At 36.3% G+C, this 15,115-nt stretch overlaps 1 protein-coding gene across 1 annotated transcript in view; it reads left to right on the plus strand.

Annotated features, from left to right (window-relative positions):
* The window catches only part of LOC103469834 (serine/threonine-protein kinase N2), a 20,942-nt gene continuing 5,827 nt past the window's right edge, over positions 1-15,115 (plus strand). Inside the window, exons 1-18 of the mRNA XM_008417787.3 lie at positions 1-727; positions 847-1,078; positions 2,739-2,890; positions 3,986-4,199; positions 5,534-5,662; positions 6,758-6,867; positions 9,491-9,634; positions 9,714-9,789; positions 9,873-10,065; positions 10,953-11,076; positions 11,807-11,877; positions 11,980-12,037; positions 12,120-12,211; positions 12,471-12,647; positions 13,442-13,504; positions 13,587-13,663; positions 13,809-13,951; positions 14,061-14,168. Of these exons, the coding sequence (XP_008416009.1) occupies positions 940-1,078; positions 2,739-2,890; positions 3,986-4,199; positions 5,534-5,662; positions 6,758-6,867; positions 9,491-9,634; positions 9,714-9,789; positions 9,873-10,065; positions 10,953-11,076; positions 11,807-11,877; positions 11,980-12,037; positions 12,120-12,211; positions 12,471-12,647; positions 13,442-13,504; positions 13,587-13,663; positions 13,809-13,951; positions 14,061-14,168 (2,070 nt within the window). The 5' untranslated portion in view covers positions 1-727; positions 847-939. The remainder of the gene's footprint in view (positions 728-846; positions 1,079-2,738; positions 2,891-3,985; positions 4,200-5,533; positions 5,663-6,757; positions 6,868-9,490; positions 9,635-9,713; positions 9,790-9,872; positions 10,066-10,952; positions 11,077-11,806; positions 11,878-11,979; positions 12,038-12,119; positions 12,212-12,470; positions 12,648-13,441; positions 13,505-13,586; positions 13,664-13,808; positions 13,952-14,060; positions 14,169-15,115) is intronic.

The raw sequence follows: 15,115 nt of genomic DNA on the forward strand, positions 1-15,115 counted from the left end.
TGTTAATAAATCATGAGGAGGAGAACCACAACAACCAGAAGGCTGCTTGTTGTTGTGTGTCCTTGTCTAAAAGTCACTGTGGGAATTCAGCAAATCCAGCTGAAAACCGTACAACGGCTTCTGCACTTCCCACCGCCTGAACGCTGTGAGCAATCAACATTAAGATCTCTCACTCCGTGTTAGTGTAAGAGCAGATTAAAGCAATATCCCAAACACTGCAGGCTGATCTCTGCTCTGTCCCAAACCGAGCAGCAGCAGCAGCAGTTTCGCCTTTTGGTTGGTGGCAGGAAGGGAACATGTGGTCACGCAGCGGCCAATGCTGAGCCCAGAGCAAGCAATCGGCGGTGTCAGAACGGAGCCAGCAGCGCCTTTCTGTGCAGAAAGAAATCCCTCTTAAAAAGACAAGAGCAAAAGAGAGGAAGAGAAAGAGAGAGAGGGAGGGTGGGAGGATTTGGTTACGGAGCAGAAGAAGATGAGGATGCAGAGGGAAGTGGATGTTGCAGAGGAAGCTGCAGGGAGGTGAAAACAAACATCACAACAGTCCCAGAATGTAGGCGCTGATTGATCCGAGGGTGTCTGTGAACGCACCGTTACGTCCGAGGACTTGTTGTGTTTCAAGGATAGTGAAGGTGGAAGGCTGCAACCTGAAATGCACCCCGTGTACTCCCACTCATAGGATGACAAATTAGTGTTTACAAAGGCGAAGGAGCGAGAAATCAAACCCGAGGTGAGCAAACTGCACAGTCATCCTGTTTTTCACCTGGCTGGAACTTGTTGTTCTCACTTTCTGCATGTCCGTTCTCTTGTTCACATGCTTGTTTGTTTGTTTTTTCCGTTTTGCTGAAGGATCGCTGCTCTGTTTTCGAAACGCGCTGAGCTGTCGGTGTGGAAGAAGCGAGGCTTGACACCTCTTGATGTGCCGTCGCTATCCTGGATCAGATGTTGTCCACAGCTCAGCAGATGCTGCAGGACAGCCGCTCCAAGATCGAGCTGATCCGACTGCAGATTATCAAAGTCACTCAGGCTGGTGGAGGCGGCGGAGAAGGTGGAGGAAACCAAAACATCCCTGCTGATGGAGGTCAGTACAGTCAGAGGGAGTAAACTTAAAACTCCTAAAAGTGGGCACAGAAGATCATTTCATGTTTCTGCTTTATTTTATAAACTTTAAAGGAGGCAGAACACTGCAAAAACACAAAATCTTACCAAGTATTTTTGGTCTAGTTATAGTGCAAATATCTGCAGTGGTCTATTAGTGTGATTATAGATAAAAACAACCAATGGAGGAGTAAATTTCAGCCAAAAAATTCAGAAATGTTTAGATTATCCTCAGAAATTTTCTAGAAAAAACTTGGAAATTTCTGGGCTTCAGAAGTAAAAAATTTGCATGACCAAGGACTTACATTTTGAGGTAGAGCTAAAAATATTCTAAAAAAGACATGGTGTTTAAAAGTTGAAAATTAGCTCAAAAGAAGAAATCAGAAAGTTAGAGATTAATCTTGAAAATGTGCTAGAAAAACACGGAAATTTCTGAGTTTGAAAAGTTGAAAATTTACTCGTTAAATATCTGAAATTTTGAGATTATTCTAAGAAATTTCCCTGAAAAAAACAAGGGAATTTCTGAGCTCCAAAAACCAAAACTTTGCAAGAAAAACCGCAGAAATTTTGAGATTGATTTCAGAAATCTTCTAGAAAAAACATGGAATTGTCCACGTTTGAGAAGATTAAAATTTGCATGAATAAAGTCAGAAATTTTCAGATTCAATTCAGAAATTTTCTAGGAACAATTTAGAAACTTTACAACTTTTTTTTCCCAAAAATTTCTCAGATTGATCTCAAATTCTCAGATTTGTTTTTCCTCAGCATCATACAAAAAACCAACAATATTCAGAGATCAACATCTTCTATGTAACTTCATCTAATCTCAGGTCTTTGTTCAGGTTGTTTAGATTTGAAACTATATGGCAGTAAAATAAACAAAACAGAAAAACATCTGTTAGTTTAAAAACGTTTTTGAAAAAAACTTATTTTATTGTTTCTCTAAATTAAGTTAATAAATTTTTTGTTTTAACATAAGACATAAAAATTTACTTTTGGTGAAATTAAAATACTTTGGATAGTAGAGGAAAATAATTGTGATATAATGCTATTTATCAAGGAAAACAAGCATTGCTTCCTTCGTCTTGTTTTATTTTGTTTATTATGTTACATAAAAAATGTGAAATCTATTAAATAAATCACGTATTTACAAATATGAAGATTAAAAACAGTTTGTTACGACATATTGCAGCAGCAATAAAAAAAAAAACACTCTGTGTCCAAAAACAACATTAAATTTAAGACGTCTAATCAAATAAATTCAGAGTTTGGATCAGATTGACAGACAGCTGGGATCTGCTTCATTGAACCTACAAATGTTCATGAAATATTCAACAAATGTGACTTAAGTACTTAGAGTAATGCATCACTGTAATATTATTCTCCTGAGGCTTCCTTACATTCATCATATAAATGGGATAAAATATGATTTAATGCATCTCTACAAGGATTATAATCCCAAAAAAGTAAACAGGAAGCCAGAAATCTGATGTTTCCATTTGCCTTTTTTGAAAGACGTAGCTTCGGATTGTGTTAGAACAATTTCATAATTGACGCTTCAGTGTTTTCTTTGCTAATGCAAATATTAGAGGAAACTATTAACCGAGCTGGTAGCTTCACCTTTATCCTCCATTTTCTCTCAGAAACGTCTCCTGTAGCTGTCAGTCCCGCGGACGCTCGCTTGGCAGAGCTGCAGCACTACATGCAGAGAGAAACCGATGCGCTGGCGCTGCACAGAGACGTGGTGAAGCAGCTGCAGGGCATCTCAGAGCTGGACCAGAATCCTCTGGCTGAGGTAAGATGCTGCCCACTTACGGTTTTATAATGTTTTCTGAGTTTATGTCAAATGTTTTTAATGAAATCTTCATTTACTAACCGAATCCCTAAACCTAATCAATGGTTTGAGTCTTCCCTAAAGAACAGGTATTTCTTTGTGTCAATAGGTAACTTCTCATTGGATCAGACATAAGTCACATACGGGGTTCCCCAAGGCTCAATCCTGGGACCCCTCAGATCCAATATCTATATGCTCCCGTTAGCTCAGATTATAACAAGTAATAAGATATCATAACTATGCAGATGATACACAGCTCTACATTACAATGTCATCAGGTGACTCTGAACCCATCTGAGCACCTGAGTTTAGAACAGATAAATGTGTGGATGTGCCACAACTTTCACCAGCTGGACAGAAACAAAACTGAAGTTATTATCTTTGGAGCTAAAGAGGAACAGTCTAGAGTGAACACACATCTTCAGTTATTACAGCTAGGAACTTGAGATCAGCTTCAAAAATCTTTGCTTCAACATTCAGAGCCACATAAAGGAAGTTACAAAGTCGGCCTTCTATAACCTGAAGAATATTTCTAGGATTAAAAGACTAATGTCCCATCGAAATCAAGAGAAACTAATCCACGCATTTATCTTGAGTCACATTGATTACTTCAACTGTAGCTGCATTTCCTTTACAAATGTGCATAAAACTTTGTCAATATTCCGTTAATGTCGAAAAAAATCATAATTTTACAATTGTGACGTTTCCCTTAAATAAGAAATGCAATTAAAATCACAGGTGAAAAAGTTTGTCACGCAATAAGTCATTACAAAACACGGCACTTCATGATCCTCTATCTACTTTCTGTTGTTGTCTTCTTCATGGTTTCTGCCAGTAGCAACATCCTGTTGTAGATCACGTGACTTTTGTGATGCATTAAATTGTTTCCATTGCAGTTTTGTGAAATAAACCATTTCTGATACTGCCAACAAAAAAACACCTCACACTTTTAATCACCAAACGAGTTATAAATAATATAAATTATCAATAAATAATGAGGTAAATAATTACATGAATGTTTGATATGAAAGAATCTGAAGCTTTTCCACCTTCCAGGCTCGAGTTCGGGTGCAGGAATCCTCCCAGAAGCTTGAACTTCTCCGATCATCCCTGGAGAAATGCCTGCAGGAACAGAACCACGATTCTCCACGGCTTCCTGCGGAGGCGATCGATCCTCCGGAGGGAACGGCGTCGCCTGAAGACCGCAGATCGTCGCGTCCGCTCCCAACCTCTCCGTCCATCTTCCCCGTCCGACCTGCGTCTCTAACTGGTAACCGCTGACTGAGAAAATAGACCAGATAATAACAAAACATCATAATCACATACTACAGATATTTTCTCTTGCATTTCATTGAAGAAATAGATAAGAAAAAATATTTTAATCAAACTAGTTAGAGGCAAAATAAACTAATTGACTTGTCAATTAACATCTTATTACAAGTGATTACTACATTTTCTTAATTTTAGGCTTTGGCAAGAATGTTATATAAAATACAGCTCCGTTCAGGAGGTATATACATTTGTGATAATTTTCTGTGAATTTCTGTTGAAATATTACTTTAATTTTTATGATAAAAGGAAAATTAGAATCAAAAACACAAGATTTGCTGCTGCGTTTAACCAAAATAAGTCAGTTTTAATGTCTAATTTCACATTTCTGATTTATTTGCTTTACAAGTCTTTGCACAACACAGGATAAAAATAATGGAAAATAATATTATTTCCATTATAATATTATCACTTCCATAATATTATAATAAGTGGACATTATAATATTAATAAAATAAATTATTTCTATTATTATGCAAATAATCATTTCATTATTATTATTATTATTATTATTATTATTATTATTATTATTATTATTATTATTATTAATAATAATAATAATAATAATAATAATAACAGTTATTATTGTAAAAGCATATTTCTGCTTTTATTATGCTTTTATTATAAACATTTTTACTTTGTATGTTGATATTATAAGATAATAATAAGAACGGTTATTATTTTTAGTATTTAGTTATTTATATAGTAAGATTTAATCAAATTAAAACCAAGCTGCCTGTGCTGGTAAATCATCTTTGTTTTTTATGTTTTCTTGGGGTCGTTTAGTGTTTAATATTCGGTGTATTTTAGGGTCATTCAGGCTGTGTGTGTTTGAACATGACTGCTGGCAGCAGATAATCAGGACGTGTAATCCGTTCGTTTTGGACAGTTCACTTGTAAGCCGGTCTCTGTCTGAGCTCGAGGCTAAAAAAAAAAAAGCTTTTGATGATGTAATGAGGAGCAGATCTGTCAAAGGAGAATAATGAGAAAGAGTGTGAGGAGAGTGGAAACACTTGAGGTGATTCTGAGCTTCACTGCGGTTAATTCAGAGGTGAAACGAAGCAAATGGAGCGGCTCAGCGTGACTCTCTCTCCAGAGGGGACTGATTAGAGGCTCGACTCTGGGAGATTTATTCAAATTAAAGGTCTTATTTTGAAGTGCAGAGTCTTTTCTGGTCACACTGAGACTCCTTATAGGATAATGGAAACACGTGGGCGGGGCTTAAACAGTTTGTTTGAAGAAACTGAGATTATTCCTCTTCTTCTTCTCCTTTAGGGAAACTTGAACTGAGACTGCTGGGATGTGAGGATTTACTGAAACCCCAGTCAGACTCGGAGCAGGAAAATCCTTTGGTTCCCTCTGAAAACGGTTCGGCTGTTCCTCATAAGACTGACGGATCACTGAGTGAGTAAAACATTTAAAATCTTAAACTGTACATTTTCAGTTTCATCTTCACTTGCTGCTGTGTTTGCATCTGTTAATGGGAAAATATGAAAATATGAACAGTTAATTCAGAAATTAAACTACTAATAAAAGCGCAGAAACAGGAGAATGACTTGTTGCTTCCTTCTGTATAAAATATTAAGAGTTAGTCAAATCACAAACCCTGAAATCCAGCTTGCAAATAATTTTGAACATTTCAAATTTGTATTCCAAATAAATTTTTTTGGAAAAGTAAGAAAGACAATTAAGGCAAATTAAAAAAGACAAAAAATAAACCTGTCTTTTTTCTCAGAATACTGATTTTAATCTTTGAAAAGTGAGATTAAAATCAAATTCTGAAAAAAATATATAATTCTGAGCAAAAAGCTGAAATTTTGAGAAATTTTATTATTATATTCAAAATTCTCAGATTAAAGTCATAATTCCCGGTGGCCCTAATCCTTTTCTGTAAAAGAGACAGGTCAGACTTAAAACATGAAATTCAACCAACATTATCCAGCTTGGCATAATCACTAAATGTTAAATTCTAATCAACATGTAACACTAGAACTGGGACACATTTTAAATGTGCAAAATAAATAAACAAAACTATAGAAACAACAAATAAATTTAGTTATGAAGCCTCCTTAAACATAACTGTCCTTGAAATTAAGGGCTAGTTGAGACCAAATCACCAGAATTAAAGCTTTTATCATCCAGTTTTTGGTAGAAAGAGAGAGAGAAAAAGAAAAACGATGATTGAGCTCATTTTAATTTATCACACAATTATTGATTTATTGCTTATTGTGACAAGCCTTTACCCAGCATTGATTGTATAACAGGAGCTGTTTCTGTGAAGGTTAATCTGTCAGAATCAGGGTCTGTGGTCCATTTCATTTCAAAATGGTCCAACTTTCTCTGAAAAACACAAACAAATTAAATGGTAAACAAACATGATGTCATCATGGGCTCTGAAAGTCAGACAGGCTTCTGTTTACGTCTGCGTTCAGAGAGAAACTGCTTTAATTAAAACTGAAAAAGTTGCTGTTTACCGTTTGTCTGCTGCCTCTCTCACAGCCGAGGTCAGCGCGGTTCTGCGGCTGGACGGCCGGGTCGTCGGCCGGACGCGCTGGGCTGCAGCCGGCGGCCTCAGCTGGGATCAGGTGTTCTACATCCAGCTGGAGCGGGTGAGTCCGGTTCTGAAGTGACTAAATGGAAGATTCACACACACGTAAAAATATAACAGGAAAAAGAAAATTAAGAGACATTAAGCTGCATGATATGTAACTTTTATTTAAAAAAAATGTTTTTTACATATTTGTTAAAACTGTCACCATGTTGTGACAGGTTATGAGACAGATAATCTGTGAAAAATGTATCACCTCCACCTCCTCTCTGAGCCTCAGAAGTAAAAAAACAACGTTTCCGACCAGAACAACCAATCAGGGACAGGAGGAAACATTTGGAACAATAATTTCTTTATGATAAGCAATTCAGCATAGAAGTAACAAATACGCTCAGTGGGCGTCAACTTATTACTGTCCAGGGTGAGTGAATGCAGAAAGTTGGTTAAAAAGAGTTAAAATTGAGAGTTACTCACACTTTTATTTCACATGTTTGTAATAAACTGATGGGTTTCACCTGAGTTTCTGAAGTATAAGAGTATCATCTGCATAACGTTTGATATTTATATCAAACGTTTTGTGCAAAGACTTGTTATATTTTACCTAAAAGTTTTAGACAAAGTTTGAATAAAAAAAGACTGGTCCAAGTATCAAACCCTGTGGTACTCCATAACTAACACATATTTACCACTATTATTAGAAAACTGGAATGATCTAAATAAGCTGTTACCTTGAATGTTCGGACCTCTATAAGGGAAAATTGTAACTGATTGCATCAAATAACCAAATATGGATCCAAGTCGATTATTTAAGTCCATAAAAATATAAAATTTCATCCAAGTTGTTTCAGTGCTATAATGACCTCTGATCTGACTCAAACTCTTCAGATTATTATAATATAAATGTTATTTTTGAAAGATTTTTGGGAGAGTAGATAATGACCAAATTATCCGTCCACTAAGTGTAGACTGATCAGATTAGACAATGAGACATTTCTTAAAGGATAAACTGAGAAAGTGGTGGCTTAATGAGGCTATTGTTGTTTTACAGGCCATTATATCTGACTGCAGCCATAATGGCTTTAAGATGCTTACAGGTACAGCTTAACAGACAGAGAGTTAAAGATGTTGGTAAGTAGAAAGCATGTTTGTCTCAAGCGTCCACACTCTTCTGCAGCAGCTTAAAGTCTGTATCAAGTGCTTAAATTTTTAGATTATACAGTGACTCGTGTTGCAAACTAAATATAAATCAGTCTGCCTCTCTTTGAGTTATCACAGTTTTTCCTTTCTGTCAGGTAAAAATAGTCTGGGATGTGCTTTGAAGAATGGCGCATTGCTGGTTTCTAGTCGCCACCTTTCAGATGACAAGTGTCAGAAATGCTGTCAGATACGTGTCTGTTTTGTGACAAAACATTAAAAAATACACTGAAAAAGGTCTACTGAGTGTTTTTCATCCCGTTTGGAGCGCTCAGTGTTTGTGAGTCATTTCTCATGGTCGCTCCACCGTACGCCACCCACACCCAGACCGGCATTTCTCTGTCTTTAATTCAATCTTTTTGTTTCAGACTGAACCAAAGAATAACAACAACAGAATACTTTTTAGGTACCTGAAGGCAAAAGACTCAACAACATGTTTCAACATATTCTTATGTTGTATTGTATATTGTAAATATTCAGTTGTGTTTTAAAGGTGACCTGTCATGCTACATTGTTTGCACAAAATTATTCTCAGATAATGAAATAAAGTTGAAGTTTTGAGAAATTTCAAAGTTTTTTTTTTTTTTTAGATTAATCTCAGAATCTCATTTTTTTTTCTCTCAACTTTTTCTCAGGAATTCATAAGTTTTTCTAGAAAATTTCTGAGGTTCTACATTTGAAAGAGTTTTTTCCTTCAAACTTATGACTCACTTGACTCAGAATTTCCTTGTTTTTCTAGAAAAGTTCTGAGTTTTTTTGGCAGAAATTTACTCTGCTTTTTTTTCCATCTAAAATTTTGCCTTTTAGCCGTTGTATAAAATAAATACATTGGTAAAAAAAACAACATTGAAAGCAGACATTACAGACATTATGATGAATGAAAAATATTCAATGACATTCATATGTGTTCATTTTTGTTTCTACTCTTAGAAATGGTGGATTAATTTAGTTTGATTTTCTTAACCAAAACTGTAAATGACATTTTACATTTGTGAACATTAACAGTTGGATTAATTTCCAGTCTTCTGCCTTCATTCATATTCTTTCTGTAAAAACTAAAACTAAAATGCTCATACCTTAGTAAAAATAAATGATAAAGTTAATAGATTTTTCCAAGTTTTTTTGTGAGATGTGACAATTCCAGAATAAATGACTGATTGTTTCTGAGTTTTCTTTGTAAAATTGTTTTATCTCTGAAAACATTTGGATTTCTGCAGAATTTCCTGTATCAGCTGTGAAACAGCAGGGGGCGCTGCTGTACCAAACACTCCTTGCACTGCTTTAAGTTGTAGTTTTATTTGAGACCAGCAGGTGTCAGTCTTGCACCTGCAGTGTTAAAATAATTATCTCTACCGAACCCAGTCGTTCTGCTTGTTTTACCGTTACAGTTTAAGTTTAAGAAGATGCTTTTTGTAGTTTTTTGCAGATATACATGTCCTCCTGTTCAACCCCTAAGTAATTCAGATAATGTGTGCTGCATCTGTTGACAGTCTCGAGAGCTGGAGGTTTGCGTGTTCTGGCGGCACCGGAGGACGATGTGTGCGCTCAAGATCCTGCGTCTGGAGGAGTTAATGGGGAACCCAGACTACAACCAGGGCTTCAATCTGGAGCCGCAAGGCCTCCTCCACATCCAGGTAACCAAGAGAGGAAGAACCTGACGGTACATCATTACTTTTTAAAGGATTGAAGAGGAGAATAAATGTAAACATATAGTTTCAGTTCATCGACACCGCGGTGGAGCGGCAGCCTAAACTGAGACGTCAGCGATGCATTTTCACAAAAGAGAGAGGTAGAAACAAACAGTCCTACCTGCACCAGTCATTCTTTTTATCCATCTTTTTTTTTAATTGTTGTTTTTTTTTTATTCCTCAGGAAAGAATTTCCTCCGAGCTGCTCAGATGAACATGAACTTTGCCACATGGGGCCATCTGATGATGAGCATCCTCCCTCACTACAGCTCCTTCGCCACCTTCAGCTCGCATCTCTCCACAACGTCGGACCTGATCGGACACAGTCCTCCGAATCCGACGGAAAGGAAGCCTGATCTGACGTCTTCACTGCCAAGGTCAGAAACTGCAGCACCCAGAAGTCTTTAATTCATGTATCCAAAATTGAGGCTATAAAATGTCTTAAATTCTCAAAAAATGTGAATTGATCTTAAATAAGCTCATAACAAGTCTTAGAATTGTTAAGCAAATGTTTTAGTTGTGTGCAGACATCTTGTTATGTTCCTTGACTGTAGGAAGTTGAGGCTACCGCTAGCTAGCTGCTAATATGCACTTGCTAGCTAGCTAACTTTTTTGCGCTTATTGCGGGAAAGTGTAAATTTATTGCTAGTTAGTTGGGTGACATTACAGAGTACTATACATGCTAAGAAAAAAATAATAAAATTACAAAGATAAAGTAATGAAAGTAGAGAATAAAGTCATAATATTATGACTTTATTATGGTAATATTACGACTTTATTCTTGTATATTATAAGAGAATGCTCTGAAACCACTATAACCATTTAAGACCATTATAAATTCCATTCATATTGGTTTTCAAATGGTCTTAAAAGCCTTAACTTTAAGTTGGTCAAATTTACAGGAACCCTTTTTAAATTTTGTCTGCTTTTCACTGAGTGATATCTTGTTCTGCAGTTTGCTGATCTCAATTAATCAATTTTTTTTACATACAGAAATTCCAGTCAGAACATTTGTATTTGTTTCTGGTACGACTGTAAATCTGACGGATATAACAGCACTTTACACCAATCTGATGATTGAATAACCTACATAATAAATTAATTATAAATAAATATCTTTGTTGTTGAGCTCATTTGTCTATTTCATCAATAATTTAGCAGCACAAAGGGGATTTTGACCTGAAAATGTTACTTATTTTTGCCGTTATATAGTTTTCGATTAAATAATTATAAGTAACACATCTAAAGTTGTTTCTGTATTCAGCGAAACTCCGTTAATTAGACTGAGCGTCTCTGAGGACCAGCCGCCTCCCATCGACATCAAGCAGCAAGAAAACATCATCACTAAAGAAGAGAAGACATCAGTCCCTGCACTGCAAGAAAAACTGGTAAATAAACATTCAGGAATAAAAATCAATAAAGTTACATAACTCAATCATGTGGTTATGTAACTTTCAAATTTAGTTTTTATTCATATAAAAGAAATTTACTTTGAAACTTTTCAGTCCTGTTATTTAACTCGGGTTTTTTTTTAGATCAGAGCATCTAAAACTTGTATAGCTTTCAAGTGACTTTTTGGATTTCCACAATAAAAATGTGACTAAAAAAGTGGATAGCCAACATTTTTGTATGAGATTTTTATTTTATTTCTTGCTTGGAATTAACCTTGCATTAACACTATGACACAAGTTCCAGTATTTTTATTTTTATCTCTTCGTTACATTGGAAATTTATATTATTAGTATTGAATCATTTTCTACAAACATCCACATCTCATAGAAGAAACTGTATCAGTCCTCTTCTTGTAAATAGTCAATATTTTGTCTTAGTTTAAAACAGAAATAGAAATAAATTGGCAATTATTTAAAAATATCCCTGCATTTTCTATAACAGATATTTATTATTAAACTTCTATTTTGTCTTTTCACTAAAGGTTATGTAGTATGTGTGGCTCTATATGAGTTTTATGTCCATCCATCCATCCATGAATTCATGAATGAATGGATGAATGGTCGACACATGAACAAATTGCTGTCTTTCTGATCAAAACTTAATCAGATTGATAAGACTGTGTGTTTAAAACAAACAAAAATGTGTTTTTATTTTGTCTTTTTGCAGATTTCCATACACCCACCGTCCAGTCCAAACACCGCAGAAGAATGTGAGGATCAGCCCGTGTCTCCTCTGAAGTAAACACAGTCACATGCACAGATGTTCATGCAGATGTTGTCTTATAAAGTGAACCAGAATGAGACATGGCCGTTTCTGTCTGCATGGCTGTTTTTCTGAAGGATGAAGGTTGAAGATTTTAAATATACTTCAGTTCTGGGAAGAGGACACTTTGGAAAGGTAACAGATAACATCTTCTTCCTCTGAATTCAACAAAAAAAACTCCATCCCTGATGTTTTTAATATGTTGTTTTATAAATAGGTGCTACTGGCCGAGTTCAAGAAGACAGGACGACTGTACGCCATTAAAGCCTTGAAGAAACGAGACATTGTGACTCGTGATGAAGTAGACAGGTGAGTGAAGCTTCAGAAGACCTGACTGTATTAAAACAAAGGTAAAATAGGTTCAGCTGGCTCCCTCCAGTAATGAGAAACAGTTAGTCCTCTCTATCCAAACTGGTAGATGTTTAAAACACATTGGTCACTTCCTGAACCTCAGACTGAGCTCCTCTGAGGTTTTTCTGCTAAAATGGCCTCCTAAAGTCACCGCTTCGCTCCAGAAATCTCACTCAGATGTTTGTGTTTGCCTGAATTCTGGCTTGGTTTTCTTCAGCCTTATGAGCGAGAAGCGGATCTTTGAGATGATCAACGCCTCCAGACACCCCTTCCTGGTCTACCTTCACGGCTGCTTCCAGACCGCTGACCACGTCTGTTTTGTCATGGAGTATCTCCCCGGCGGCGACCTGATGATCCACATCCACACTGACGTCTTCTCAGAAGCTCAGACCAGGTTTATACAAACTCCTCGTCTTCCGTGTGTTTAGGGATGCAAGTTATTGATTAATGACTTAATCTACAGTTGATTGATCGACTAACAATTAGTTGATAGGCGGCCATTTTCTTAAAAAACCTGAGTTTTCTCTTGTTTCAGGAGGGTTGACCGTCTTCCCATGATGTAAAAGGCTAAATTTTTTTACAATGTGCTGAATTAAAAAAAACATAATAAAATTAAAACAATTAATTAATCAGTTGTATTAAATACTGACTGAATAAACAGAAATTTGTTTTCTCACATTAAGTAAAAAATAACAAAACAGGATTCTCTTAAAGTTTCTGGATGGAAAAATAAAAGATAAAACTTAAGGAGCTTGTTGAGTGTTTAGATTTAAAAGAATTTCAATTTTGCAATTCAAAATTGTTTGGACCATTTTTCTTTCCCATTTTGGTATCGTCCCACCATGTTTGTTTCTGTATCAAGTGGCTCCACTTAAAGATAACCAATGGTGCCCTCTGCTGGATGGCAGCCAAACTACAACACTAAAGGAAGATTTAAGTTGACGTTGTTAGTTAATAAATTGGAACTAATTTTAATCTAATTAATCACTAATCAAAAATTTATCATAAGTCAATTAATTGTCTACATCCCTACAGAATCCCATTTCTAGAAATGGGATTCTAGAAATGGGATTTTCTTGAATAATATATTTTCTTGAAAACTATATTTTCTTGTTTTCATGTTTGCTTGTTTTTGTTTTTTATACTACTGTTGTTGTTTGTGATTTAACAAACTGCGGTTCTGTTCAGGTTCTACTCAGCCTGTGTCCTGCTGGGTTTAGAGTTCCTGCATCTGAATAAAATCATCTACCGGTAGGTCCAACTGGCCGAAGCGACGTCACATCGTCCGAAACCCAGTGTTGTTTTCATTGTACGCCCTCTTTGGTCTGTGCAGAGATCTGAAGCTGGATAACATACTCATGGATGCTGAGGGATTCGTTAAAATCACAGACTTTGGACTTTGTAAAGAAGGTAAAATTATTACACATCAATTTATTTATCATTGCTTGGTGTATTTCTAGATTTATGGAGGTTTTTAAAAGATGATTGTTCACTTTTCTCCTTAACTCCTTACATGCAAGTTAATAAGTAAAAGTTCAAAATGATATTTCTGCAGGGATGGGCCATGGAGATCAGACCTCAACCTTCTGTGGGACTCCAGAGTTTCTCGCCCCGGAGGTTCTGACCGACGACACCTACACCCGCGCTGTGGACTGGTGGGGGATGGGCGTCCTCATTTTCGAGATGCTGGTTGGAGAGGTTGGTGGAATATCTGCTCAGTTTTTGCAAAATTTTAAGGACAAACTTTTAACAACTCGATCATTCGTAACATAAAGGCTGACTCAGCATTGCTCTGCCTTCCTGTTAGTCTCCGTTTCCTGGTGAAGATGAAGAAGAGGTCTTTGACAGCATCGTTAACGACGATGTGCAGTATCCAGCGTCTCTTCCCGCCGATGCCGTCTCCATCATGCAGAAGGTTAACGGGACAAATTAACTTGGTCAGAAATATTAATTTAAAAAACATATCTGATGGTCATTAAGAACAGAAAATGCTTTCCACTTGTGAAAGTAAGTTTGTTGGGCTTTTCAGAAGCCCTGCAGGACAGGACAAAAAATAAGACAAAAGTCTTCTGGTACATAACTCCAGTAAAATTTAAGTTCATTAAAGGGGACCTATTATGCAAAATTCACATTTTAAAACAGACACCCAACCACTTTTAGGCAATAAGTTCATGTTTTTTGTAGTCTAGAAAATGAGCCGTTTTCAAAACCTGCGGAATGTAACTTCACAAATTAGAAGGCACTGCCCGTTGCCTAGCAACCCCAGAAGCCCAGTCCGTTACCTAGCAACCCCGGCAGAGTTCCGGAATGTTTAGTCAGCTGGTTTTACTGCTGTATTCCAGAAAAGACAAGAGTTTTGTTGTTGACCTACCATTCAGAAACCATTTGCTGCCATTATCTAGAAACTATTCTGTGCATAAATTGATGTAAAATCGTGTTTTATGTCCTAAAACTATGATCACCGGAGATTAGTAGGTCACCTTTAACACCAAAAAAAAGAAACCGTCAATGCTATTGAAGATTAGCATTTGGGAATGAGAGTCAAGAGGACTTTATTTTTGTCTTTATTCATGCCTGACCGGTAAACAAGGCTCCGGTCACTAGGTGGCAGCAGCAGGCTTCCTGTTAAACCCATTAGATGTAGCCTGCCCAGGTTTCTAGCAAGTTTGTGGCAGTGAAGAAAAAAACACAAAGTATTAGGGCCAGACTAAGGCATTTTTATGAATTATGAAAATATAGTCATAATATTACAAGAATAAAGTCATAATAGCAGAATAAAGATGCAATACTTCCAGAGAAAAGGTTGTTTTTAGAGAATAAACTTGTATGTAGTTATCAGCTCTGCAAATCCGTGTGGCCTTT

The sequence above is a fragment of the Poecilia reticulata genome, chromosome 9, assembly GCF_904066995.2.
Source record: "Poecilia reticulata chromosome 9, P_reticulata-male-v2, whole genome shotgun sequence".
In the NCBI taxonomy this organism is placed as follows: Eukaryota; Metazoa; Chordata; class Actinopteri; order Cyprinodontiformes; family Poeciliidae; genus Poecilia; species Poecilia reticulata.